Genomic DNA, 27,859 nt, shown 5'->3' with positions numbered 1-27,859 from the left:
CGCAATCGTCAAATTCTGTATCTTATTTCTAAATTGTACCGAATCCCTTACATTGTACTTTGAATTAGTTGTTAAGTTCTTTAGAATGTTCGTCACATATCTGCATAACTCTATTGATGGTGAGTTAACCGATGAGCATATTGGTCTTAATGGGTAGTTATCTATATGAATGTAGCCACGTCCGTTCTCATTCTCTTCCTTTCAATTGACGAAATTATGTTATTCTTATATAACTCCTCCACAAGTTCATTATTCTTTTTGATAAGGCCCGTTGTTGGATCTTTGGTCAGCCTCTGGTACGTCATCATATCTGATATTATGTCATTCATTCTCGTTTTATAATCCTCTTTACTTATAGCTACTGTCACATTTCCCTTGTCCGCATTTAATATTAGAATATCTCTGTTTCGTTTTAAGAACTTTTCAGTGCGTTCCACTGTTTTGTTAATAAACTTGTCTCTGCAATTGTTTCTCATTTTATTTATGTGTGTGTCTAGCACATAGCCGACCAAGAAGAGCGAGCGCTTAAATTGTTTATGTGTGGGTAAAATTACACTGACAGAACAGGGTGATGATTTTCATAATTTTATTTTTATTAATCGCGTACAAATTTAGAAACAAAAGTCAAATGCCTGCCGGAAATTCTGTATACCAAAAAGTTATTTTGGCAGGTCTCTCTCTCGTTAATTTTGAAAATTGAAAAAGTAAAAAATGTGCTGAAAACACCAAAATTGTAAGAAAAATAGAAAATATGAATGAAAATAATATTATTTAATATTAAATAGATATCTGAAAAAAAGAATAAATGTTTTTCAGTTCATATTAATTAATTTGACTCGTCTTTTGGCTGAAACTTTCTTAAAAATCAGTAAATAAAAAGTATGAAAATATGAATCATGTTGCTATGAATTGTGTACCATGTCGTATGAACGGGTTAATTCGTGTACATAATTATGAGAATGAACGACGTGATTCAAATGCTAGTATGAACATGACATAACCCTGCGTTTACAAATGACAGGACAGTTGAGTTCATGTACTGATTGTCAAAAACCCAAAATTTGCCTGTGTAGCGTAGGCGTCCCGACAACTGCAAAAACAGTTGTAAAATTATGAATAAAAATCATCGATTTATTTTTGTTTTCCTTTCACATATATTGTTTTTGTTCATGTTCTCTTGTTTACAACACATTTCAATTGTTATCTCACTTATTTTTACAAATATGTAAAAAATTTGTTATCCCGACTGTCTGTGAAAAAATGATGGACAGCTGGTAGACAGCCGATAAATGTTTGTATGTGTTAGTAAATCAGAGTTGTATTTGAAGACAAATTTTCTGGTGTAAACGCCTATTAAACGATAAAGTAATTCTTTATTTGTTCATTAGTTTGCATTAGTAGGATAATGTGGTAACATTTTCAATATCATAGTACGTTTATATATAACAAGATTTAACAAACCCAGTGGGTTTGTTAAATCCGGTTATATATAAACGTACTATTATACAATAAATTTGTAATTTGCCGTATGTTTTTTGAGACGAATTCAATTTACAACTTCCTTTGATGTTTTAAATTCGATCAGTTGCATCTACCTTAGTAATTGCGCTATAAACAAAAATCAGCTGACTGCCATTTAAATCCTCCAAAGGTATATCTAAATGTAATGAGATTTGTACTGGATTTATTAAATCCAGTTGAGGATTTATGGCTAGTCTAAATGAGCTATTATAATGCAGTGGTAACACTACCCAGCAAAAAGTTTGCATCCGCGGATGCAGTTAAATAACTACAAGTGTACAGTACAAGTGCCGTTCGAGTACATCTTTTCCTATGAATTCATTTAAGAATTTTATAAGAGAACGCGCAACTAGGATGCACTCCAGTTTCCACAGCACTCAGGTAGGGTGCACTCCATTTTCGATCCAAATCAGAGTGTTTTTGATTGAATTTAAAGGCACTCTTCGGATTGCATTTTTAGTCGGTCTAAAGATGCAAAAAAATGCAAACCATTGCGAAATATCCCAGAATAAATAAAATGCATTTATTATATGTATAAAACAATAATGCAAAGAACTTTATTATATAAACACAAATTTTAAAAAAAAAGTTTCCATTAAATTCAATCACATTTGAGTTTACTTTCGCCGTTCTCCAATTAAACCATGCGCATCTGATTTTGCTTCATCATCCTAAAGGTTTTTTTATGTTGCCTTCCCATCACTAGTTCAGCTTTCGACATGGACTACAACTGCACTCCACTCCATTAAAAATTTCCGTCTCGTGAACTACCGCAAAAATGTGAGCAGCTGAAGTTTTTATTTCTTTATTTTATAACAAATTCTTAGAAATGTATACACTCTCTTTTATTTTTAGAATAAATGATTTCGCCAGCGGCGGATAGGTATCAAACAACTGTTTTTTTTTTTTTGTAGGGATCTCTAAAGCAACTGCTTATAAATTGTATCGAACGGAGTGCAATTCTATTACACTGTGGTTACACATGACAGGACAGTTGAGTTCATGTTTTGATTGTCATGTTGTAAAGACGCTAATGCCACGTTTGCTCTTATGTACCGGAATAAAAACTTTCCGGAGACGTAATTTCACGGCAGTTTTGCTGGTGTGGACGCAACAAGTAATACCCCGTTTGTACTTAAGCGGCGTTTACATTATAGTTTTTTTGCCGGGTTAACCTTCTTATGAGGATTTATTTGACATTTGCGCTATGGAATTGATATTTGAAACCCAGTGGGTTTATTAAATCGGGTTAAGTGCATTTAAAACCTACTGAGTTTTAAATGTCAATTCCAGAGCCCAAACCTCAAATAAATCCTCATAATGAAGGTTAACCCGGCAAAAAGATCTAATGCAAACAGCCTATTAAATGGCGAAACACTAGGGTTATGACTTTTTGAAATTATTTCTCAAAAAAGATTTCCTGTAGCGAGAATGAATGACTTTGGCTATTAATGCAAACAGCAACAAAGACATAAATGGCCTGTTCCCGTACTTTATAAAGTGGTAAAAGTCGTAAAACTTGTAAAAGTCGTAAACGATTTTCATATAAATTTTGTGTACGGGAACGCAAAATGCGTAAAAGTGGTAAAAATTGTAAAAACTTTTTAGTTCTGGAACAGAGCTAAATACAGCAAGATAAGACATTTCTTTTGCTATCATTCTTCAGTGAATGGCTTTTGAATTTAACATAATGTTATATTACGATATGGTGATATAACATTTTTTTCTTTTATACATTTTTACGTATTTAACCGAAGTTACCGATCCAATTGACATAAAATTATTCTTGAATAGATCCTTGAATTCATAAATTTCGTTTCTGATAGCATTACATGAAATGTTCCTCCTTGGTTGAGATTTTGAATTAACTGCAACCTGTTAAGGGTAATGTTTCTATACAAAGTTTCGTAAACATTTTTTTGTTGCATGCATTTTGTCTAGTCTTAGTTGTATTTATGTCTTTGCAGCAACGTTCATTCCATTTAATTATTAAAAAAGGTCACCACAAAACACTTTGGAAAAATATTATGAATTAAAAAAAAATGTTATCAAAAAATTATTTTCTGTTGCACGAATGAATGACCTTTTGCCTATTAATAACTAAAATATGGTATGTTCCAGAACTGCAAGAATCTACTTATTTTTACTATTTTTTCCGATAACATAAAGGAAAAATTGTTATCGTAGTAAAAATTAGTAGATTCTTGCATGTTCTGGAACAGAGCAATAACTTTATGTTTAAAATTGAAAAAAAAAGTTTAAATAATGAAAAAGGTCACGCACAAACCACTTTCAAATGATATGATATATGGAATAAGGTTATATGACATAAAATTATATATATGAAATGATATGACAATAAAATTGGTGAGAAACAAATGCTTATGTAATTTTGTTATGTCGTGTGGCTTTAAAGCTTTGTATATATGTTCTTAAAGTAACTCCAAAATTTTTCAAAAAAGCTTATATAAAACTTTAAAAGCTTTTTCTGTGTGAGATTTTTTATCGAAACACCTTATAACTAAGATTTTATCTAATCGTAGGCAAAAGTTCATCAAAATCATCATAACCCTACTGCACACATTAGCGACTGTATATGTTATTTTAACATTTTGATAATTTTTCTCCAACATTTTTAGTACGATAGAAATGAAATATAATACGGTAACCCTGAACCGTTCGGTTTGCAAATTATTCGAATTGAATTGTTGGCCGAACATTTTCCGTATGTGTAACGGAAATCACATTCGGAAATTCAGCAACATTTTCAAATGGAGGGTGGTGGGTGGTTGTATATGGAATGTACAAACATACATACAAATGGTATCTGTTTGTCTATATGTTTAAATAAATCGATTGTGATTACTGCTACATGCCACATAAAACGTAATAAAAGTGTAAATTTATGATCAACATCCAACTATTGATTACATGACGAAGCTCTTGTTCGTCTTAGCCATCTTTCTTTTTACATAAAAATACAATTTTTATTGTACAAAGAAAGTCCATAAACAATTGAAAATATTATTGCTGCCCGCTGTAATTTAATTGGTATTTGTTTACAACAAAAAAAGAGGTATTTGGCTGATGAGATTATGGATATTTTTTTAAATATTTTCGAAACAAATTTAATTTTAAAGAGAATGAAAAATGCCTAAGCAAGGAATAATTTTACATAGTTTTAATTTCATAACTGTATTATAATTTGTTTTCCACCCAAAATAACATAAACTTTGGGATCACTTCTAATGATGAGATCAAATTCAATTGATCAAATGAATCCGCTCTAATATTCTGGTGATATATTTCAGTATTTTAACAACGTCAAACTTCTTTATTTATTCTTCATTCACGGATGCCGTTCAGACATGAAATCTCACTATCTGTGTGAAAAATTGGGATGCTAATGTCTCAGTTAAGTGGTTATTTAAATATAAATTTTACCACACACATATTTTCATGAATAATATATTATAGTTATTAATCAATATTACCAATTAAGAAATCAATCAAATTTTTCATTCAACGATTATCACATTTAATGGCCAAATAATTACATGCAAATTTTAAGTGTTAAAAATTTTAAAATAAAATACGAAAGGCAACCTCGCTCAATTTTAGACGGGCAATAATTTATTCTTTTACTAGAAATGACACAAAACTTTACTCAAACATTTGTGGTATTTTAGTCTTCAAAATTCCATGTTTATACCAGTTTTGGTGCTTGACAGCCTTTTTAAAGTAGATACCGCTCTTCTATATTTAGTTTAATGATATTGTACCTACTCCTCATAGAGTCCGAATGGTCTGTGCGAGTGTACGACACCACCTGTTGAGATGTTTTATTTGAGTGTACGTTTTTCTATTATTAACAACAATAATAATAATACAAAATCTGTTATAAACAAATCAATATATGTTTTCAACACAAATCAATGTCATATCAATCAGTTCATTTTTATACCCTACACCACTATGTGGTAAGGGGTATTATGTGTTAGTGCATTTGTATGTAACATACAAAAGGAAGCGAGATAGACCCATAGTTCCTTCTAGGGATATACATAGAATCACTTTCTGAGTCGATTTATGCATGTCCGTCCGTCCGTCCGTCCGTCCGTCCGTTCGCAACATACAGGTCGCATTTGTTGACCGATTTCGCTGAAAATTGGGGAATACCATTTTTTTAGCCGTCGGAAGATCAAGTTCGAAGATGGGATATATCGGTCCACGTTTTGGTATAGCCCCCATATAACGGTACCCCCCGATTTACGGTATTTTGACGTTTTCAGCTACATTTTCAGACCGATTTGGCTATAATTTGACATTTAGGGTTCTTAAGTGTCAATAAACATATATAAAAAAGCTTGTGGACATAGGTCCAAGTTTTGGTATAGCCCCCATATAACGGTACCCCCCGATTTGCGGTATTTTGACGTTTTTAGCTACATTTTCAGACCGATTTAGCTATAACTTGACATTTAGGGTTCTTAAGTATCAATAAACTTATATAACAAAAGTTGTGGACATAGGTCCACGTTTTGGTATAGCCCCCATATAACGGTACCCCCAATTTACGGTATTTTGACGTTTTTAGCTACATTTTCAGACCGATGTAGCTATAATTTAACATTTAGGGTTCTTAAGTGTCAATAAACTTATATAACAAAAGTTGTGGACATAGGTCCACGTTTTGGTATAGCCCCCATATAACGGTACCCTCCGATTTGCGGTATTTTGACGTTTTTAGCTACATTTTCAGACCGATTTAGCAATATTTTGACACTTACGGTTCTTAAGTGTCAATAAACTTATATAGCCAAACTTGTGGACATAGGTCCACGTTTTGGTATAGCCCCCATATAACGGTACCCCCGATTTGCGTTGTTTTGACGTTTGTAGCTACATTTTCAGACCGATGTAGCTATAATTTGACATTTAAATTTATTAGGTCTATAAATAAATGTACCAAATTATATCGAAATCGGTTCAGATTTGGATATAGCTCCCATATATTTTTCCGCCGATTTGGCGTATTTGCTGCACCAAACACGCTATATACGTCCGATTTTGATGAAATTTTGAATGTGTAACTGAATTCGGTCTCAAAATAAATGTCCCAAACTACATCGAAATCGGTTCATATTTGGATATAGCTCCCAAATATATTTTCGGCCGATTTGACGTATTTGCTGAAAACACGCTATTTACGTGCAATTTTGATGAAATTTGGAATGTGTGACTGAATTTAGTCTAGAAATAAGTGTAACAACTTATATCGAAATCGGTTCAGATTTGGATATAGCTCCTATGTATATTTTCGCCCGCTCTGTCTAATTTTGAAGAAATTTGGGATGTGTATATATATGTATATAAATCAGTTCAAATTGATACATATCTCCTATATTTTACATATTCCCAGTGGTGTAGGGTATCATATAGTCGGCCCCGCCCGACTATGATCCTTTCCTTACTGGTTTGTCTATAGAAAAATATCATTACTAAATCTAAAAAATGCTTGTGATATTAATTCAATGTAAACAAAATCCTCCCATAGATTGTAAACATTGAAATGAAATGCTACGCAGGGTTCCATGAACTTTCGCTGAAAGTTTTATATCGTTGAATTTTTTATTTATGTTATGTGTCCGTCATGTTATGTTTATACCCCGGTTACACTATTGAAGGTTAACCCACTGGGTTTAATAGATCCAGTGGGTTAATCTTTGCTGGTTACACTTAGCTTTTCGAGGATATAAACTGTCAGCTGATGTTTGTTTACGTATACATACAAAATAACTAATAAAGTCGTGTGTTACACTTTTCCAAATTCTCGTATGAGATATCGTCCCCACTTTGCTCATATTGGTATATTTTAAACACAGGGATACATTTTTGTATCATGGTATCAATCGTACTGTTTGTTAAAAAGTGTCTAATGAAAAAAAAATAAATAATTTTATGATTTCCATAAAATCTCATGCGACCAATCGTAAACGTGTAAAACACGACAAACTCTGTTGCAAAAACAGTTGCAACTTTTGGTACTTTTTGAGTAGAGTTGGATTTTTTTGCACAAATGCCGAATACAACACTGTATTTTTTGGTGGATTTGTGCCGGATTTAAAATAAACCCAGCCATGAGAGGATTTAATTTTTGTATGGCAAATCTGGGCAGATTTGAGCAGATTAAGCAAATAAATCCTCATGAAGTGGGTTAACCCGGCAAAAAGCTGTAGTGTAACCGTGCTATTACCTATATGTCATATAGTGGAAGAGAAAACATTTTACATTATCGGTAAAGATCTATTGCAAAAAACATGAGTATTCTGGTACAAATTATAGCTCTGTTCCAGAACTAAAAAGTTTTTACAATTTTTACCACTTTTACACATTTTTCGTTCCCTTACACAAAATTTATATGAAAATCGTTTACAACTTTAGTACGGTTTTTGTAACACTGTGCAACATTTTTAAGGTAATCTTGTGTAAACAATTTGAGCAGAATATTTTTTGAGAGTACAGACGCAAACGACAAACCCTAGTTGGGTTTTGTTGTGTCCGATCCAGCTTGGATTTTATAGCCCCAACTAAGCATCCTTAAATATTGACTTTTTAAAGCAATTCTGGGCTATATCTCTGAAACCTATGTAAATATTCATCTGACCTCTGAAGCAAATTTGTAGATAAGGACAAAAATAAAATATTTGTAAAAAAATTTACCTCGAAAAACTACATTTACTGCCTCAAATTTTATAAAATATCGAAAATTTTCATAGTTTGTATACATTTCGCATCATATCTCGAAAACCTTTAATTTTCTTTATTTTTCTTTAATTTTCTTTTGGAAAAATATTCGCTGGAATATAATACACATGCCATTCTTGTAAAATGCCTCTATCATGTTGTTTTCATTATACTTTTACAGGGTGTTTTTGTAAAAATGCTTGCCTGTCACACGAACCGTTCGTACTAAAACGTATACGTTCAAAGTTTGGTTCTTGTAAAATTTTACGAACCATTCGTTTTTATCTGAAAGCTTTTGTCTATTTCATAAAAGCTTTTATATTTCAGGGTTTCCATTATACTTATTTTGTGCATTTTGCATAGGCATCTGCACGTAAAATGTGTTACTTGATGGTAACCCCGATAAACAGATGAAAAACAAAAAATAAGAAAAAAATGTAATCAAATGTGTCCAAAAATAATTGTGATAATATGAAGAAACGGATGTACATATACGCGTGTGCTTCTATGGAAATAAATAAAATTGCATTCCCTTCCAGTTTTCGTGTGTTTTGTGCCATTTATTACTCAAATTATTTAATTTTCATTCGAAACGATGGGTCTTTTCTATTCGTTTATTTTTGACGTATTCGTTCGTCTGGTTTTTTTACGAAAACCAAAAAAATTACGAAAATAAAAAGCTTTCATTTGTTTGTCACACGAATACAAACGTCAACCGCTATGAAAACCAAATTGTGTCTTCGTTCATGAAATCGACGAACGAATGGGCAAAAAGTTTTTACAAAAACACGCTGTTAAACAACGATTTAATAAATATGTCAATAATGTGGTGAAATCCGATATGCGAGAATAAACTGTTGGTGTGAACTGTGTTTGAACTACGTGTTGTAAAAGATATGATGAAAATACCGCTGAAACAACATGAAAGCTTTGTTCTCGTACTTTTTAATGGTAGAACTCGTAAAAGAGAGAAAAATTGTTGTCAAACAAAAGTTTTTTCAAAAAGTTCGGGAACGCAAAAATTGAAAATACGTCAAAAAAACTGGAACAAATGTCAAAGTCGGCGTACCAGCCAATCAGAAGCCGGCAACCATGTTACTATTTTTTACACGCTCAAATTTGTCGAGTAAAAAATTTTTAAAGAGAGCGTCATTCAGCGCCATTTTTGTTTAAAGAGAAGTGAACATTTTACAACTTTTTTGTGTACGGGAACGGGTTTTCAGGTAAAATGTGTAAAAGTCGTAAAAATTGTAAAAACTTTTTAGTTGTGCAACAAAGCTTAATAGTGCGGTTACACTACAGTTTTTTGCCGGGTTAACCCACTTTATGAGGATTTATTGCTTAATCTGGTCAAATCTGACCAGATTTGCCATACAAAAATTAAATCCCCAGCGAAAAGTTTGCCTCCAAAGAGGCAGTTAAATGATATGTACAAGTGATTTGGAAGTGCATCAAATTATGCATTTTCACTCATGATTTTTACAAGGGAGTGACCACGTAAAGAGGCACTCCATTGCATCGCATTTTAACTGACCCTTTGGCATTGCATTTTAACTGAACCTTTGGCACTGCATCTTAACTGACCCTTTGGCATTGCATTTTAACTGACCCTTTGGAGTAGAATAGGAGGCAGTCCGGAGCACGTGTTTTGAATAACAAAATAAAATGCATTTATTATTTGTGTAAAACAAAAATATTAATAACTTTATTAAATTAACACAAATTATGAAAATTCTCTATTGAATTTAATTGCAAACATGTGTGTTTCACCCGCTTTTCATTTAATCCAAGCTTAAGTGCTTTTGCTTCATCCGCTAAATGGGTTTGATATTGTCTTCCCATCACCAGTTAAGATTTCGACATTTACTCCAACAGCACTCCACTGGGAAATTTTCTTCTCGTGAGTTACCGGAAAATTTTTCACAAATTAAATGTTATTTAGTTTGTATTAACAAATGTATTCTGCTGCTGTAGAGATGTACAAACTGATTTATGTACATGTAGGGATCTCTAACAACTGCTAATAAAATGTAGTGAACGGAGTGCCTTTTTCACGACTCCGTTTGCACTGCATCCGGATGCTGTTAAATTGTGAGGAATTGGAGTGCCTTTTTCACGACTCCTTTGAACTGCCTTGGGATGTTGTTAAAATGTGACAAATGGATGTGATTCTTTGGATTGCATCCAAATGCGGTTAAAATGTGAGGAATGGAGTGCCTTTTTCACGACTCCGTTTGAACTGCATAAAAACATGCCGTGAAAGAACTAGTCTACATTGCACTACTTCCAATGTATTTTGCTGGGTCCTCTCACGACTGGATTTATTTTAAATCCGGCATAAATCCACAAAATATACAGTGTTGTATTCGGTATTTGTGCAAAAAAATCCAACTCTACCAAAAGTTGCAACTGTTTTTGCAACAGAGCATGGTACAAATACACAGGTAGCCGCATCGGCAATTGTTGGCAACATAAGATGTCAAAATTTGACATCAATTCAATGCAATTGACACATTATGTTACCATCAGCTGGCATGATAATGCTACCTGTATTATTGTACCATGCAACAGAGTTTGTCGTGTTTTACACGTTTACGATTGGTCGCATGTGATTTTATGGAGTTAACAAATCTAAAGTTATTTGAAAATCATAAAATTATTTATTTTTTACATTAGACACTTTTTTAACAAAAAGTACGCTTGATACCTTGATACAAAAATGTATCCCTGTGTGTAAAATATACCAATATGAGCAAAGAGGGGACGATATCTCATGCGAGAAATTGTAAAAATGATAAACACGACTTTATTAGTTATTTTGTATGTATACGTAAACAAACATCAGCTGACAGTTTATATCCTCGAAAAGCTAAGTGTAACCAGCAAAGATTAACCCACTGGATCTATTAAACCCAGTGGGTTAACCTTCAATAGTGTAACCGGGGTATAATTCCCGGTCCACACAAGCGTGAATTTCATTAAAAAATTCATGAAATTAGGTGTTCTTAAATCGAATTCTCCACAACAGCAATTTTATGATTTAACTTTAGTATGGAGGTCGATCTAGAGCCGCATAATTTCATGACATTTTTTCAATGAAATCACTCTAGTGTGGACCGGGACTAATGCTTGGTTTACATTTGCGAAATCCACTCGATTTCAACTGTCAATTCCATTGCTTAAACGTCAAATGAAATCCAATGGATTTCGGATGAGTTTTCATTTGACGTATACGCAAAGGAATTGACAGTTGAAATCGAGTGGATTTCGTAATGTTAACCAAGCATAAGTAAGCATTTTAGAGTTTCAGAGTGTTCTGAAGAATTGTTGAGAACTTTATTTGGAAAATTTTTGCAAATGGTTACTTGGTTCAACTCCCAACAGTTTAGCTGATACTGATCAGAATTTCAGCAATTATGTAAAATTTTCTATATTTTATCGATTTTGATGCCCTAGGTGGAGTTTTTGTGGTCTGTTCAAAAGATAAGTTCTACTAGTTTATTGCCAAAGACAGCAAGGCCAAAATCCTATCCGTTTCTGAGATAAAGGCCCGATAAATGCAAAAAACTGTAGATTTAGCCCGGTTTAGATGAGACCATAAAATCTGAACTGGATCTGACAGGACAAAACCCTACTAGGGTTTTTGTAGTCTCAATATGTACTTTCAAAAAACCTCAACTAGAAGTTAGCTTTGTTCATTTACTTTTTTAATGGTAAGAGTGGTAAAAGAGAAAAGTGTCAAAATTGCTCAAAATTGCCCTCTCATGAACATTTTTACCAGAAAAGTAAAGGAACGGAAAAATGGGAGATCTGGCAGCAATGTCAAAAAGAAACATAAAAAATCAATGTTCGTCTTTTATTTCACAATTTTTAATTTAGTTTTGTTAGCGTTCGTCTTCTTCTGTTTTTCGTCCATTTTCTTCTTCATTGTGAAATAATCGTCAAACAAAAGTCGAAAAATCAGTTCTCCCATTTTTTACCTGCAGAAATTTTGCTGGTAGCCTGTGGTAGAAGAGAAAGCCATTTTCGCTCTCTCTCCTCTCTCTCTCTGAAAAATTGCTTCCAGTTTTGCCACTTTTCGGGGTTAAGGAAAGCTTTACAGGTAAAAAATGGTAACCTCAGGGGCTGAATTCTTGTTTTATGAAAATTTGAAATGAAAAATATTTCCTTTATGATTTTTTTTTCATTTGACAGTTATTTCCTTTATAAAATTTTCATTTCACATTTTCATCGAAATAGAATCAAACCCCTGGTAAGTAAAGGAACACAGCTGTTGTTTGCAGCATGGTATAATAAGAAAGGTATGGCAGAGCTCACAGCTGATTACAATTTTTTTTCGTTGGTGGCCGACTTGTGTCTAACCCATTTTGATAGGTTTTGCTTTTAATGTTCAAGTTATGACAATTTTTAATTTCATAAACATATACATAAAGAATGTTTATCGTAATAAAAATAAAATTAAAACAAAAGTCGTTATAAATAAAAAAAGAGGAGTTGGCGCGTGTGACACTCCCCAGACGGCATTGAGGCTGCAATGTATGCGAATGATTGTTCGATCTTAGCGTCGGGTCCTATCGTTGATGACATATGTGATGGGTTAAATATCTACATACAGTCAACCAAAAAAGTCTACATACACCCTATAAATCTCGAGTTTTAAGGGTAATGGGGTTTCTACACGGTATGTTTTTTACATATTCATGCATAGCAACTGTCACTTTTATTCGCCCATATGTGATTCCTTCTGCACGGCAAAATTTTATTTTTCATTCGTTTTCTGTTGTTTTCTTTATTTATTCCGCGTACAAACAAAACAGCTGTTTACCTTTGGTTGTACAGACGAGAATAGAGCGCGTTCTATTCGAAAAATATACATATGTATGCACATAACACTTTCATGCATTGAAATTTCTGTATGGTTCACACCATGTGTACAAAATTCAGATTTGTAAAAAGTGACAGTTGGTATGCACAAATATGTAAAAAACATACCGTGTAGAACAGCTTTAAGGAAGCATTTTTAAAACAATCCAAGTACATAGTTCTAGTTCATATCCCTAATAATCAATATTACATACAACAAAAGTATATTCCATAATACGAATAACGGTAAATTCTATAAAAACTAAAAAATTAATAGGGAAAAAGTGTACATACACCCAATAAAATATTAATATTACCAAAAAATTTATGGAATAAGCAATACAAATTTTACATTTTATTGCTTTATCGAATGTCTCTGGTTGTCTATGATATATTTTAGACAAAATAGGAACATATTTGTGCTTTAATTGGCGTTATTTAAGGTCAAACTTCGCGTATAGCTCGTTAAGGCGGACCCTTGCAGATTTCTTTGAGTTTTCAGTCTGGTAGTTTATGAAACCCCAGAAAATATAGTGGGACTAATTATTTTGAGATCCTAGAGCGCTTTGACGTTGTTCTTATGGATAATATATGCTCCTGAGCTTCGCTAAATATGCGAATTCCTGAGTTTTTCATAAATTTTATAGTTTTCACTGTATTCCAAGGGTCAAATTACAAGCAAGAACCTTGGAATTACCTTGTAATAAATTTGTGGACCTTAACTCAATCAGAAATGTACAACATTATTATTCAAACCCGCTCCTAAAGTTTCCAAAGCATCAAAATAAAAGCACCACCAAAGAATGCATGAAATTTGTATGAAATTTACACTGTTAACTAGTATGCTCTCGTATTATGGTCGTTAGGGTCACTTGAAGCGTTATAAATGTCGGATACTTTTACATTGCTGATTCAATGGATGCGCGAGGATTGTACCAGACCTTATTACAAGGTAATTCGAAGGCTTCTGTATGTAATTTGCCCCTTGGGATGTTGTGAAAACTATAATATTTATGAGAAAACTCAGGAATTCGTATATTTAGCGAAGCTCAGGAGCATATATTATGCACAACAAAAACTTCATAGCGCTCTTGGATCCCAAAATTATTAGTACCACTGTATTTTCTGGGGTTTCATAAACTACCAGACTGAAAAACTTAAAGAAATCTGCAGGGGTCCGCCTTAACGAGCTATACGCGAAGTCTGACATTAAATAACGGCAATTAATCCACAAATATGTTCCTATTTTGTCTAAAATATGTAATAGACAGTCGATAAAGTAATAAAATGTAAAATTTGTATTGCTTATTCCATAAATTTTACGGTAATCTCTATATTTCATTGGGTGTATGTACACTTTTTCCCTATTAATTTTTTAATTTTTATAGAATTTACCGTTATTCGCATTATGGAATATATTTTTGTTGTATGTAATATTGTTTATTAGGGATATGAGATAGAACTATGTTCTTGGATTTTCATAAAAATGTTTCCTTGCCCTTAAAACCCGAGATTTATAGGGTGTATGTAGACTTTTTTGGTTGACTGTAGATGACCTATTGCAGTACTTTCATCTGAAAATCTCCATCACTAAATCCATGGGTCTCCCCGCAACATATTGGTCAATGATTCCGACCACTAACTCCCTCAAGATATTGGGTTTAAATTTCCATAGCATGTTTAAGTCGCCAGTGCACAGATCAGAAGCAGGAATAAGGTCCGCAGATCGCTGGCCGGCAGAACAAAGAAAGCTTGTAACCTCTTACGAAGCAATAGGCCGATCTGTGGTAAGCTATGCGGAGCGTGGTATGCAAATGTTAGCGCTACGCAGTAGAAGAATATTCCAATGTGCCAGAATGAACTGCAACAGGGTGACTCCTTATGACACCATTGGATCATATTCGTGAGGAGACGAACAATTTGTGCTAATGCACAACATAATGTTGTCGATGCAGTACCTGATTGGATGTTATCGCCTTTAGCAACATTGCCACGATATAGTGGACAGACTTCACTCATACCTCAGAAGAGATTTTCATGATCTGGGGAGAGGGGTATAAACGATGACCTCTTTATCAACGAGCCTTCACTTATATAGCATTCATACTGATGAAGTTGCGCAGGCCGCTCAATTCATTTGGGCCACAATTGATGCCACGACACCCAACACATGCCCGGCATGTGCATTGGAACCACACGACACGTTGTATTTGTTTAGCTCACTCACCACTGTCTCCTGATTATTTATGGAAGCAACCAGTCCATGTTGCAGATTTTTTGAGTCTGAATACAGAGGAAGCAGCACCAGATATATGAAATATGTACGTACTTGCATAGCAGATCCGCATAAAAAATGTTAGCTTTTCTTTACAAGGTTTCATTTATTTGTTTAACATTTTATTAATTTTGAAAACAAAACATAAACAAAATTTGAAGTTTGTCACAATTGGCAATTTTGAAAGAAAGCGGGCATAGGTGTAGGTTTGATTTTCTGTGGTTTTTTCGAACCTGGGGCTGGATTTTTGTCATGGCACCAGGTAGGTGCATCGTAAAATTTTGAATATGTTATGTCAAAACTTTATTTATGTTGTGGGGAAATTACAACAAAAATAATTGTTTTTATAAAGGGATTTGACATTTCATATTCGAACAGCAGGTGTGAGACCACCTTGGCAATTGTGCAATGATTTTTGCTCTGTTCCAGAACCTGCAAGAAGCTACTACTTTTTACTACGATAATATTTTTTCCTTTATCTTATCGAAAAAAATACTAAAAATTAGTAGATTCTTGCAGTACTGGAACAGACCATAGGTTATCGAAAAAAATATTAAAAATTAGTAGATTCTTGCAGTACCGGAACAGACCATTTACTACATCTTTTGATGCAGTCCACACGGAGTTGTGGAAAATGCATTCCTTTCGATACATTTCATAAGCAGTTGCTTAAGTGGGGTACACACGATCAGTTTTGCTCAAATAATCGGTTGCATGCCAGTGTGGCCGTTCATTTTTGTCAGTCATCAGGCAAACACAAAATCGACAGTCAAAACTGATCGTGTGTACCCCGTTTTAAAGATCCTTACAAACAAGCCAGTTTGTTGATCCCTACCATACGTGACATCATTTCTTTCAAAGACGAAAAATAGTGTATACATTTGGTCTGTTCCAGAACTGCAAGAATCTACTAGTTCTTACTATTTTTTCCGATAACATAAAGGTTCTGGAAAAGGGCAATTTCTAAAGCCGAAAACACATCCGACGTTTCAATAAACTTGGGCGTCATTTCTAATAAAAGAGTGAAGAAAATTCGATCTATGTTGCCCTTGCTCTTCTATTCTTTTATCTTATGATTGGTTTACATTTACGAAATCCACTCGATTTCAACTGTCAATTCCATTGCTTAAACGTCAAATGAAATCCAGTGGATTTCAGATGAGTTCTCGTTTGACGTATACGCAAAGTAATTGACAGTTGAAATCGAGTGGATTTCGTAAATGTAAACCAAGCCTTACACAAAGTTTACATTTACGAAATCAACTCGATTTCAACTGTTAATTCCATTGCTTAAAGCTATGTTTACATTTACGAAATCCACTCGATTTCATCTGTCAAATCCATATGCTAAACGTCAAATGAAATCCAGTGGATTTCAGATGAATTTTCATTTGACGTATATGCAAAGTAATTGACAGTTGAAATCGAGTGGATTTCGTAAATGTAAACCAAGCAATACATTTTAAGTAAAAAACGCATATATTTAACACGTGTAAACAAATCTATAATAAACTAGCGATTTTTACAGGCACGGCAATTGATCACACTTCCACGTTGACGGCTGGCAATTGACAGCACAAACAATTTTCTCCGAATGTTTGTGACTCTGTGAAAAAAGGATAAGGCCGTATTGAGATACAGAGATACACTTTTTCCACAAAAAATAAGCAAGTCGAATAAATTCCCATAAAAACATTAATAAATTATGCATAAATTTCAATAGCAGCGAACGGTAAATAGTACACAATCAAACACAGGCGATAAATAGATTATTTAAAACAGCTGAAGTGGCAGCTGTCACACCAGCAAGCAAAGTAATAGAAAGTAGACGTAGTGAGAATTGCTGTGGTACTTTTCCTGTGATCACGCGAAGCATACTAAGGCGAAAATGTCCAATGGTAATCGTGGACCTGGTCCAGTACCTAATCGGTGGCTATATTGTCCACGTAAAAGTGAGGGCATTATTGCAGAGAAATTTATAGCTTTCAAGACACCATTAAGTGCAGCATTCGATGATCAGATGCCCATGGAATGTTTCTTTCATCCAGAGATGATATTTGGCTATTGCAAAACGCTGAAACTCAATTTGGGTCTATGGATTGACTTGACAAATACCAAACGATTTTATGATCGTGCCGTTGTTGAGGCCAAGGGCACCCAGTATGTGAAATTGCAATGTCGTGGCCATGGTGAGACTCCATCACCAGAACAAACACGTTCGTTCATTGAGATTGTGGATAATTTCATAAATGATCGGCCATTTGATCTTATTGGTGTCCATTGTACACATGGTTTCAATAGAACGGGATTTCTCATAGCTTCGTTTTTGGTGGAACGTTTAGATTTTTCAGTGGAGGCAGCATTGGCTACATTTAGTAAAATTCGACCACCGGGTATATATAAACAAGATTATATAAATGAACTATATAGACGTTATGATGACGAAGAAGATGCACCACCGGCACCCGAGTTGCCGGGTTGGTGTTTGGAATATGATGATTCGGATCGTGGTAAAAAGCGTAAATATGATGAGATGGCCCATTCATCCAATTCACAAATGGCAAAGGCAGCACGTTCCTCCTCACATTCCAATGGCGGTAGCCTAGGACTTATAGATTCATTAGACGATGGTGGTGGTGGTGGCGATGATGGTAATGAGGGAGAAGATCTTGACGACCAAGCGGATGCTGATGATGCAGATGGTAATAATGATGGTGGAGATGAGGGTGGTGACGGGGCAGGCAGCTCATCAAATGGCAAACCAAAAAAGAAACGCCGCCGTGAACTTGTTATTAAAAATGCCAAATTTATGGAAGGTGTACCGGGTGTAACATGGGTCAGTGATCAACCACGTCTTGGAGAACTGCAGCAAAAAGTCCAAGATATGTGTGGTTGGAAGAAAAGCGGTTTCCCCGGTTGTCAGCCCGTTTCGATGGATCGCCAAAATATGAAAAGACTGCAAGAAATACCATATCGTGTCTCGTGGAAGGCTGATGGTACGAGGTGAGTGTAATAGCAACCTGTTTCAAATTTTTTTAAATGTGTTTATGGAATTTTGAAAGTTGTTCTATGTATAAAAGACCACTTTAGGGGGGAACAACTGTGCATAGAAGAAATCTTCATGAGACATTTTTTGTATTGAAGCAGTCTCCAGGGGATCTTCTACGCATAGAATACCACATTCGCGAGTCTCCTATTTGTGGAAGACCACCACCACCGTATTCTATGCGTAGAACAATAAAGTAGAACATAGAATATTCCACATAAAGAAAAAGTTATCTTCAAGGGTTGTTCGATCCACAGAAGAACTCTTCAATAAGTAGCCAATGCAATTAAGACTTCATGAAGGGGATTTCTATCTATGGATGGAAGACCTGATATTCAAGAGGTCTCCGATCCATAGAAGAACTCTTCAAAAGTATTCGACGCATTAAACACTTCTTTCTAGGATGATAATAGAAGAACTTTTTGGGGGCCCTTCTAATTTTAAATGAACTAAGGAGCCTTCTGTCTATGGAAGTACTCTCTAGAAGGTCTTCAGTCAATAGAAGGATGCTCCTAAAATCTATAAAAAAATTCAATTATTTTGCCTCATTTGACGCGTATTTTTTTTTTATTTTCTGGATGCTCCCAATAATTTTTAAAAAATGCACATCTTTTGGTACCTTGGTTACTCCTAAAAATCTTTAAAAAAAATCGACGTTTATAGTGGCCTTTGGTGGCTACAACAAATCTTCAAAAAATCGACGTTTATTGGGGGCCTTTAAAAAATTCAAGTACATTGTGGTCTTTGTTGGCTCCTAAAAATCTTTCGAAAATCCACTTTATTGTGGTCTTTGGTGGCTCCTAAAATAGTTCAAAAACCAACGTTTATTGGGGCATTCGACTTTCCACGTTTGTTGTGGCCTTTGGTGGCTCCAAAAAATCTTGAAAAATCTGCTTTTATTGTGACCTTTGGTGTCTGCTAAAATTCTTTAAAAAATCCACGTTATAGTGGCCTTTCGTGGCTCCTGAAGTTCTTTAAAAATCCACGTTTATTGTGGCCTTTGGTGGCTGCTAAAATTCTTTAAAAAATCCACGTTTATTGTGGCCTTTGGTGGCTGCTAAAATTCTTCAAAAAATCCACGTTTATTGTGGCCTTTGGTGGCTCATAAAAATCTTTCAAAAATCCACGTTAATAGTGGTCTTTGGTGGTTCCTAAAAAAAAATCTTTAAAAAATACACGTTTATTGTGGGCGTTGGTGGCTCCTAAAAATCCTTAAAAAATATACAATTGTAGCAGCCTTTGCTGGCTCCTAAAAATCTTTAAAAAATCTGCGTTCATTGTGACCTTTCGTGGCTCCTAAAAATCCATGTTTATTGTTTGTTGATGCTCCTAAAAATATTTAAAAATGTCCACGCTTATTGCCTTTTTGGTTAATCCTAAAAATCTTTAAAAATTCAATACTACAGTCCTCTTTCGATTTTTGTAAAAAATTCTTTAATCTCTCCTAATAATCACTTGTTTTTCCTCCCTTCCAGATATATGATGTTGATTAACAAACGTGATGAAATCTATTTTATCGATCGTAACAACTCCGTGTTCCAAGTGGAGAATTTAACATTTGTAAAATACAATAACCTACATGAACATTTGGAGGATACTCTACTGGATGGTGTATGTAAAAGAAAAAAGCTTTTCCCTCTCAATACTTAAAAAAAATTTTTCATTACAGGAAATGGTTTTGGATAAATACAATGGACAAATCACGCCACGATACCTCATCTATGACATAATACGAATTAGTAATCGTGATATTGGTAAAGAGAATTTCTATCCAAATCGTTTACAATGTATAGACATGGAAGTCATAATGCCGCGTCACAAAGCCATAGAGAAGGGTATTATAAATCGTCCATCGGAACCATTTAGTTTGCGCAAGAAAGATTTTTGGGATATCAGGCAATCGGCCTCATTGTTGGGAGAGAAATTTGCCAAAAGTTTATGCCATGAACCGGATGGTCTTATCTTTCAACCATCTGAACAACCTTACACGGCTGGCGTGTGTCCAGATGTATTCAAATGGAAGCCGTTGGATATGAATTCAGTTGATTTTCGTTTAAAAGTTCACACCGAATCTGGTGCAGGGTAAGTAATTGATAAATTCCTGTTAACTTCATGGAAAATATCTATTAATCATGATCCTTTCCAAACAGAATACTAACCCGCAAAGTGTGTTATCTATTTGTTGGTGGTCATGATCCACCATTTGCTCAAATGCCTTTTACGAAAACCATTAAGGCCATGAATTTGGATAATAAAATTGTGGAATGTACCATAAATGGACAGGGACAATGGGAGTTGATGAGAGAACGTACCGATAAAACAATGCCTAATAGTTATAATACTGCCATGTGTAAGTGTTCCAGATTATATTCTTAATGTAAAGTACACACCACAAGACTTATTTCATTACAGCCGTCATCGAGAGCATACGCAATCCCGTGACAAAAGAGATTCTATTACATTTTATCCATCACAATGGCTATAGGAATGATAATGATATGATGCCACCGCCACGTAGCAATAATCAACATCATCATCATAACAATCAACAACATCATCATCAAAGACAACATCAACATCAACAACAGCAGCAGCAACAACGGCAACACTATCAACAACAACAACAACAGCCCCAACAAGTTCGACCACCTCCTAATTAGTAATACGTAGTTTTAGTAATCTAAATAAATATTTCCAAATATCTCAAAAGGAAATATTGCAAAACCACAACAACAACTCATGTCCACAAAAAACAAATCGACAGACAAAATGTCGTTTTTAAACAAAAAAAAAAAAAAACAAAAACTAGTTTTAATTGAAATTTTCAAATTGAAATTAAACAACCAACATTGATAGTGACCAAGTTAGCTATCCAATAATGCATCAACAAAAAATCACACAAATTATGTATGGAACCACAGAAAAGTTGTTTTTGAAAAAAAAAAAAACATTTTAATTGAATTGAATCAAGTACTTCTATGTGGAATAGACACTACGAAACAAAAGGATAATGGGTAAGTAATCTAATGAACTCGTACAAAAACATCATCTTTTGGTCAGGACAATCTTAAAAATATAATTGTTCTACATTTATTTTAAACAAAATTACATATCCACCATCATCATCTCAATATACTGCCATTGCGTATAAGTTCCTCCTCCGTTACCAAACCAATATGTTTCAAACACACCAAAGCGGCAGCCTGTTCAGCTTGTTTTTTATTCTTTGACCAAAACGTGGAACGATAACGTTTACCATCAAATTTACAAATCGAACGAAAGAGTTTATCTTTGCCTTCGGTATCGTAAACTGGTTGTAATAGCTCATTTTTATTGGCATATACATAGAGTAGCGTTTTGGGAAATTTATCATTCTCTGAAAAGGTGATAAAAGTTAGCAAATAATTTTTTCTGAATTCATTAAAAGATCACATCTACTTACTCATATCATAGTTACATCTTAAAAAGGCAATATTATCTTCAATAATATCCTTGTCCTCATCATTGCCGTTGGCATTTTCTAGTTTAGCTTTTTTCGCCACAGTCTCGAGTATTTCAGAGTCAGGTACTTGGCCGGGAATAACTTTTCTTCTACCAAATGATCCTTTCTTGTGTAATTCCAATTCTTTTTGACGGCAATAGTCGCCCATATTCCAAATGTCACTGAAAATGTAGAAGGTGGGTTTTAAACACAATTCAGCAGTATGGTTAAACACTATGGGCCAGAGACAAAAACTCACAACACTTTTACACACAACATTTTCAGATTTGTAAAATATCCCAAAGACCACATAAAGGCTGACTTTCGTGCCGTCATTTGCTTTGTGTTGTTTAAACTTCGTCAAAATAATTCAGTTGCACACTCATACATTGGATTTTTACAGACTTTCAAAAGAATCCCAAGACTACATAATACGTGGATTTTTAAAGAATTTTATAAGCATACATACCATGACCACCTAAAGTGCGGACTTTTTAAAGACTTTTATGGGTCTATCTTGCATTGCCACTTAACTTGAGTTGAGTTGTCAGTTGTCTGCGCGACTGAGATGAAATGTTGTACCATTAATGTCAACTCAACTGGGTGGTCGATAAACATGTTATCGATCAGTGTTTTTTCAAACTTGTGACCTCTATTCGCCAAAAAAAAAAAACTATTTAAAATAATTTGCGCTTTGAATAACTCTTTTGTGTATTCTGGACAATATTTTAATATTTTGGCTGAGTAAAGCAAATTTGGAAAACGACCCAAGATTGGAATATAACCTGGCCATTGAATCTTCGGATCGTCAAGTTTTATTTGCAAAAATGATAAGTTCGGTGGAATTATTTTTTGATGATGAAGAAAATGTACAGGACATTGCATCTATTAGAAGAAATTTGAGGGACAAGTCGAATCCATTGGAATTGCCATCTGCACTGTAAGCTGATGATCAAGTGGAAAGATCTGTATAATCAGTAAATTATTTCAGGTTTAAGGCGTATTTTCGATTGCCAAAGGATGCCGTAGTTTGCGTTGTGGAAACGTTAAAGGATGACTTCAACGTAAGTTACAGATCAACAGCAATACCCCCACTTTTAAAAGAGTGCGCAGCGTTGCGATTCTTGGAGGACGGAAGTTTCCAAAAGTCCCATGGCAATGATTTCAACAATTGCATGGCTCAATCTACATTGTCGAGAGTATTGAAGGAAGTTGTCCACTTAATAGAGGACAAATTGTGCCAAAATTGGATCGTTTCGAAGTTGACAGAGGAGGAAAAAAGGCAAAATAAAAACCATTTTTATTCAAAAACGAAATTCCCTGGTGTAATTGGCTATATAGATGGAGGATGTTCGTCATTTGTACTTAAACTGAACCTACTGTATTTGTCACCAAATTTATTTGCAAAAGATTTGCTGCTGTCCGCTCCAAATGCGATAAATTCACTTATTGTGATGGACCATCACCAGTGTCGTTGAAGTTTATTTTATTTTGAGGCATTTTCTTTTTCAACTTTGCTTTAAATTGAATCCAGACTCTGTCACTCTTCAGGTGTTCGTATTGGAGGTTCATGGCTGTTTAAACTGTCCGAAATGGACCTTCACGCTTCATCCGCTCTGGCATTGGTTTCACCAAAAACCCGAACTCATCGGGCTAAGTTTGGATTTTCACTCAGTTTATCAATTAAGGGGTCGATCATCGATAACAATTATCGTTGAGTGGCGTTGCCAGTTGTCAAAATTGATCCACGTATGGCAACTCTCAACTGAAGTTGCGAATCACAGTTGACGAAGCGGCTGTTTTTCAGCAACCACAAATTTTCAGTTGCAGTGAACATTTTCGAAGAAACAAGAAGTAAATTTGAAGGAAAAAATAAACATTTTATTAACAATTATTGATTCTTTGCATCATAAATTAATTTTGTGTATCAATATGGTGAAAATAACGACAAAGCAGCAGTTCGAAATATTAATTGATAAACTGAGTGAAAATCCAAACTTAGCCCGAGGAGTTCGGGAGTTTTGGTGAAACCAAAGCCACAGCGGATGAAGCGTGGAGGTCCATTTCGGACAGTTTAAACAGCTATGAAACTCCAACACGAACACCTGAAGAGTGGCAGAGTCTGGATTCACTTTAAAGCAAAGTTGAAAAAGAAAATGCCTCAAAATAAAATAAACTTCAACGACACTGGTGGTGGTCCATCACAATAAGTGAATTTATCGCCTTTGGTGCGGATAGCAGCAAATCTTTTGCAAATGAATTTGGTGACAAATACAGTAGGTTCAGTTTAAGTACAAATGAGGAACATCCTCCATCTATACAGCCAACTACACCAGGGAATTTCGTTTTTGAATAAAAATGGTTTTTATTATGTCTTTTTTCCTCCTCCGTCAACTTCGAAAGATCCAATTTTGGCACAATTTGTCCTATATCAAGTGGACAACTTCCTTCAATACGCTCGACAATGTAGATTGACCCATGCAATTGTTGAAATCATTGCCATGGGACTTTTGGAAACTTCCGTCCGCAAAGAATCTCAACGCTGCGCACACTTTTAAAAGTGTGGGTATTTCTGTTGATCTGTAACTTTGAAGTCATCCTTTAACGTTTCCACAATGTAAACTACGGCATCCTTTGGCAATCGAAAATACGCCTTAAACCTGAAATCATTTACTGATTATACAGTTCTTTCCACATGAACATCAACTTACAGTGCAGATGGCAATTCCAATGGATTCGACTTGTCCCACAAATTTCTTCTAATAGATGCAACGTCCTGTACATTTTCTTCATCATCAAAAAATAATTCCACCGAACTTATCATTTTTTGCAAATAAAACTTGACGATCCGAAGATTCAATGGCAAGGTTATATTCCAATCTTGGGTTGTTCTCCAAATTTGCTCGAAAACTCAGCCAAAATATTAAAATATTGTCCAGAATACACAAAAGAGTTATCCATAGCGCAAATTATTTTTTAAAGTTTTTTTTTTTGCGAATAGAGGTCACAAGTTTGAAAAAACACTGATCGATAACATGTTTATCGACCACCCAGTTGAGTTGACATTAATGGTACAACATTTCATCTCAGTCGCGCAGACAACTGACAACTCAACTCAAGTTAAGTGGCAATGCAAGATAGACCCATAATATTTCGAACTGTTGCTTTGTCGTTATTTTCACCATATTGATACTCAAAATTAATTAATGATGCAAAGAATCAATAATGGTTAACAAAATGTTTATTTTTCCTTCTATTTTACTTCTTGTTTCTTTGAAAATGTTCACTGCAACTGAAAATTAGTGGTTGCTGAAAAACAGCCGCTTCGTCAACTGAGATTCGCAACTTCAGTTGAGAGTTGCCATACGTGGATCAATTTTGACAACTGGCAACGCCACTCAACGATAATTGTTATCGATGATCGACCCCTTAAAATCATCCCAAGACTACATAAAATTCGAATTTTTAAAAGCATCCCAAGACCACATAAAACATTTCTTTTTAAAGACTTTCAAAAACATCCCAAGCCTACATAAAATGTGGATTTTTAAACAATTTCTTAAAGCCAAAAATCGTAAATTTTTTGAAGACTTTTAAAAGCTTCCCAAAATCACATAAAACGTATTTTAAGACCTTCAAAAGCATCTCAAGACAACATAAAACGTGTTTTTAAGACTTTCGAAAGCATCCCAAAAATATAAAAAGGAAGATTTTTAAAGACTTTCAAAAGCATCTCAAGACCACAAAATGTGTATTTTTTTAAACTCAACAGCCCCTGTAAAAACATCTTTTTTCCACTTACCACATTTGTTGCATTGTTTGAGACTTCAGGAACAGCTTCCCTCTTGGGGTTTCTTGTTGTTCACGAATGATACTCTGAATACCATATTTTGTGTTGTGCGGTGGATTGTCATAGTCGACGCTTAACTTTAGATATTTACAAATCAATTCGTCCATTGGCAGCAAACCTATAAAAGATACAAAATCTGAATTGAAAAAATAAAAAAGCAAATTACATTCAAACAAACCTTCTTTCCTAAATATCGAAACATTAATTTGGGCTGCACGAGCCACCATAATACTTGATGCACCACATAAATCACGAAATTTTAGAATATCTTCATAGCGTTCTATATCTCGTGAACCACCATTACATATAACCGGTATATCTATGTGCTTCACCACTTCTCGTATTACATCTGGGTGAGGATTGTGTTGAGGCCGTTCATCACGTGTACGGGCATGTATACCAATCGCTGATATACCAGTACCAGCTAATTTCTTTACCAATTCAATGGTATCTTCAAGTTTTGGTAATATTCTTATTTTACATGTTATTGGTATTTCCAAATTATCAACTAAAGTCTTTAAAATGTGGCAGGCCTTTTCCGGCTGTGCCAAAAGAGCCACTCCCATTCCACCTTTAATGGAGAATTCTTTAGGGCAACCCATATTTATGTCCAACCCCGAGATATCATGCTGTATTTTCTTGCCCACTGCCAATGCACGTTCAGCATCACAGGTACCCATTTGTAAAACCAAACGTGATTTCTCCAAGCTGCAAGTACGGAAACTAACCGTACCATCAGAAGGGTCCACATAGTCAATAGTGCCCAATGCCTCTGGAAATGTGAAACACCATTAATTAGTATTCAAAATGCATACTTCGGCTTAACTCTAGTTTAGTAAAAACTCTCCGATTTTTCTGAAATTTTTTCCAGACGTAGATATTGTTGCGCTGATCACGGAAATGTATAATTTTCTTTGGGGGACGGTTACCCGGTTATTGGACCCGAAAGTCCGGGTACAAAACCCGGGTTAGACCCGGCTGTACTATACCGATTGCTACAAAATGGGAGAGTTTTTACTAAACTAGAGTTGTTTCCATATTTCTTATAATTCCATCTCACCATTAACGCTTCTCACACATTTGACCAATTTCAAATCAATCAATTCCTCCGTATAGATAATGTCTGCTCCCATTTCCAGTGCTAAAAGTCGTGTAGGTAGTGTTCCAACTCTGACCATGGGCGCCAAAATGATTTTATTGCTATAATCTAGTTTTCCTGCTGTCATTTTTCTCAGGATATTACTAAATATTTTCCAAAACAACATAAAATAGAAAGGCTTGTTTTCCTTGCCTGTTTGTTTTGTTTGTCCAACAACAGCTGTTGTGCCATGTGAATTTTTTAAGTGCAGCCAATAAACAAATGAAAAATGATGCCAAATTTGGTGAACTGTTAATGACGATTTGAAGTGGTACGGCAATATATTCAGCCCAATCATGAATAAAAATTCCGTGCGGAATTTCTCTCTTTCCCTTCTTTGCCATCACAAATAAAAAATCCGCACGGAAAAAAATTCCGATGGAGGGCATAAGTTGAATGTTTTCATTAAGCTCGGATCGGGACCAAATTTTTGCCACAGGTAGGTCTCGTCACCCTGATCACAAATAGATATAACATTTAATGCGGAAGTCCATACTTCCCGAAATGTGGGCCTCCGAAAATTCCCTTGTTAAATGTCGGCTACTTAGAGAAAAATTTTAATTTAAAAGAAAATGTTTCCGTTCCCTAGATTGGCTCCTGTCCATAGCAGAAAGTCTTAAATTCCCGGTCGAAGGCCGACTATATAGAAAAAATTATAATTTTATCCCAGCTTAATGCTTAAACTCAACTTGCTCCCGATGAAGAAAAAGGAGGTATTATGAACGCTCCCAAACATGTGTTTTCCTCCAAAAAAATCTCCCTTGCAAAAATGGAGGGAGTTTACAAAAAAATCTTAAAGCCGCATGAAAACTTCAAGAACAAACTTGGCATCACTTACAAATTTTTCATATGGTTGTTGTTTTCAACGCGCAACGCGTTACACAACGGACCGCATTGGCCGCGGCCTTTAGGTGTCGATTATCGATAGCAATTATCGT

The 27,859-nt window shown here is 34.8% G+C and overlaps 2 protein-coding genes across 2 annotated transcripts; one reads left to right on the top strand and one right to left on the bottom strand.

Annotated features, from left to right (window-relative positions):
- Positions 1-16,928: 16,928 nt before the first annotated feature.
- On the top strand, positions 16,929-21,413 carry mRNA-cap (RNA guanylyltransferase and 5'-phosphatase mRNA capping enzyme). Its single transcript, XM_073976613.1, has 5 exons — positions 16,929-18,409; positions 19,928-20,063; positions 20,122-20,534; positions 20,603-20,802; positions 20,865-21,413. Exons 1-5 carry the CDS (start codon positions 17,295-17,297, stop codon positions 21,110-21,112), a joined length of 2,112 nt encoding a protein of 703 aa, XP_073832714.1. The 5' UTR covers positions 16,929-17,294; the 3' UTR covers positions 21,113-21,413.
- An 89-nt stretch (positions 21,414-21,502) lies between these two features.
- Dus2 (Dihydrouridine synthase 2) lies at positions 21,503-27,105 on the bottom strand. Its single transcript, XM_073976614.1, has 5 exons — positions 26,844-27,105; positions 25,962-26,555; positions 25,736-25,901; positions 21,895-22,115; positions 21,503-21,828 (listed from the first exon to the last, which is right to left on the bottom strand). The coding sequence occupies exons 1-5, from the start codon at positions 27,046-27,048 to the stop codon at positions 21,575-21,577; spliced, it is 1,440 nt and encodes a 479-aa protein (XP_073832715.1). The 5' UTR covers positions 27,049-27,105; the 3' UTR covers positions 21,503-21,574.
- Positions 27,106-27,859: the final 754 nt, after the last annotated feature.

This window comes from Musca autumnalis, unplaced genomic scaffold (assembly GCF_047663935.1).
Source record: "Musca autumnalis isolate F117 unplaced genomic scaffold, ASM4766393v1 scaffold_3, whole genome shotgun sequence".
Classification (NCBI taxonomy): Eukaryota; Metazoa; Arthropoda; class Insecta; order Diptera; family Muscidae; genus Musca; species Musca autumnalis.
This window is presented reverse-complemented; position numbering and strand designations above follow the sequence as displayed.

Coding starts and splice junctions, on each gene's coding strand:
- mRNA-cap (XM_073976613.1), top strand. CDS start 17,295: ATGTCCAATGGTAATCGTGGACCTGGTCCAGTACCTAATCGGTGGCTA. Junction 20,064..20,121: donor AGGATACTCTACTGGATGGT/GTATGTAAAAGA, acceptor TTTTCATTACAG/GAAATGGTTTTGGATAAATA. Junction 20,535..20,602: donor CACACCGAATCTGGTGCAGG/GTAAGTAATTGA, acceptor CTTTCCAAACAG/AATACTAACCCGCAAAGTGT.
- Dus2 (XM_073976614.1), bottom strand. CDS start 27,048: ATGTTGTTTTGGAAAATATTTAGTAATATCCTGAGAAAAATGACAGCA. Junction 26,556..26,843: donor ATGTGTGAGAAGCGTTAATG/GTGAGATGGAAT, acceptor TCACATTTCCAG/AGGCATTGGGCACTATTGAC. Junction 22,116..25,735: donor CAAACAATGCAACAAATGTG/GTAAGTGGAAAA, acceptor CTACATTTTCAG/TGACATTTGGAATATGGGCG.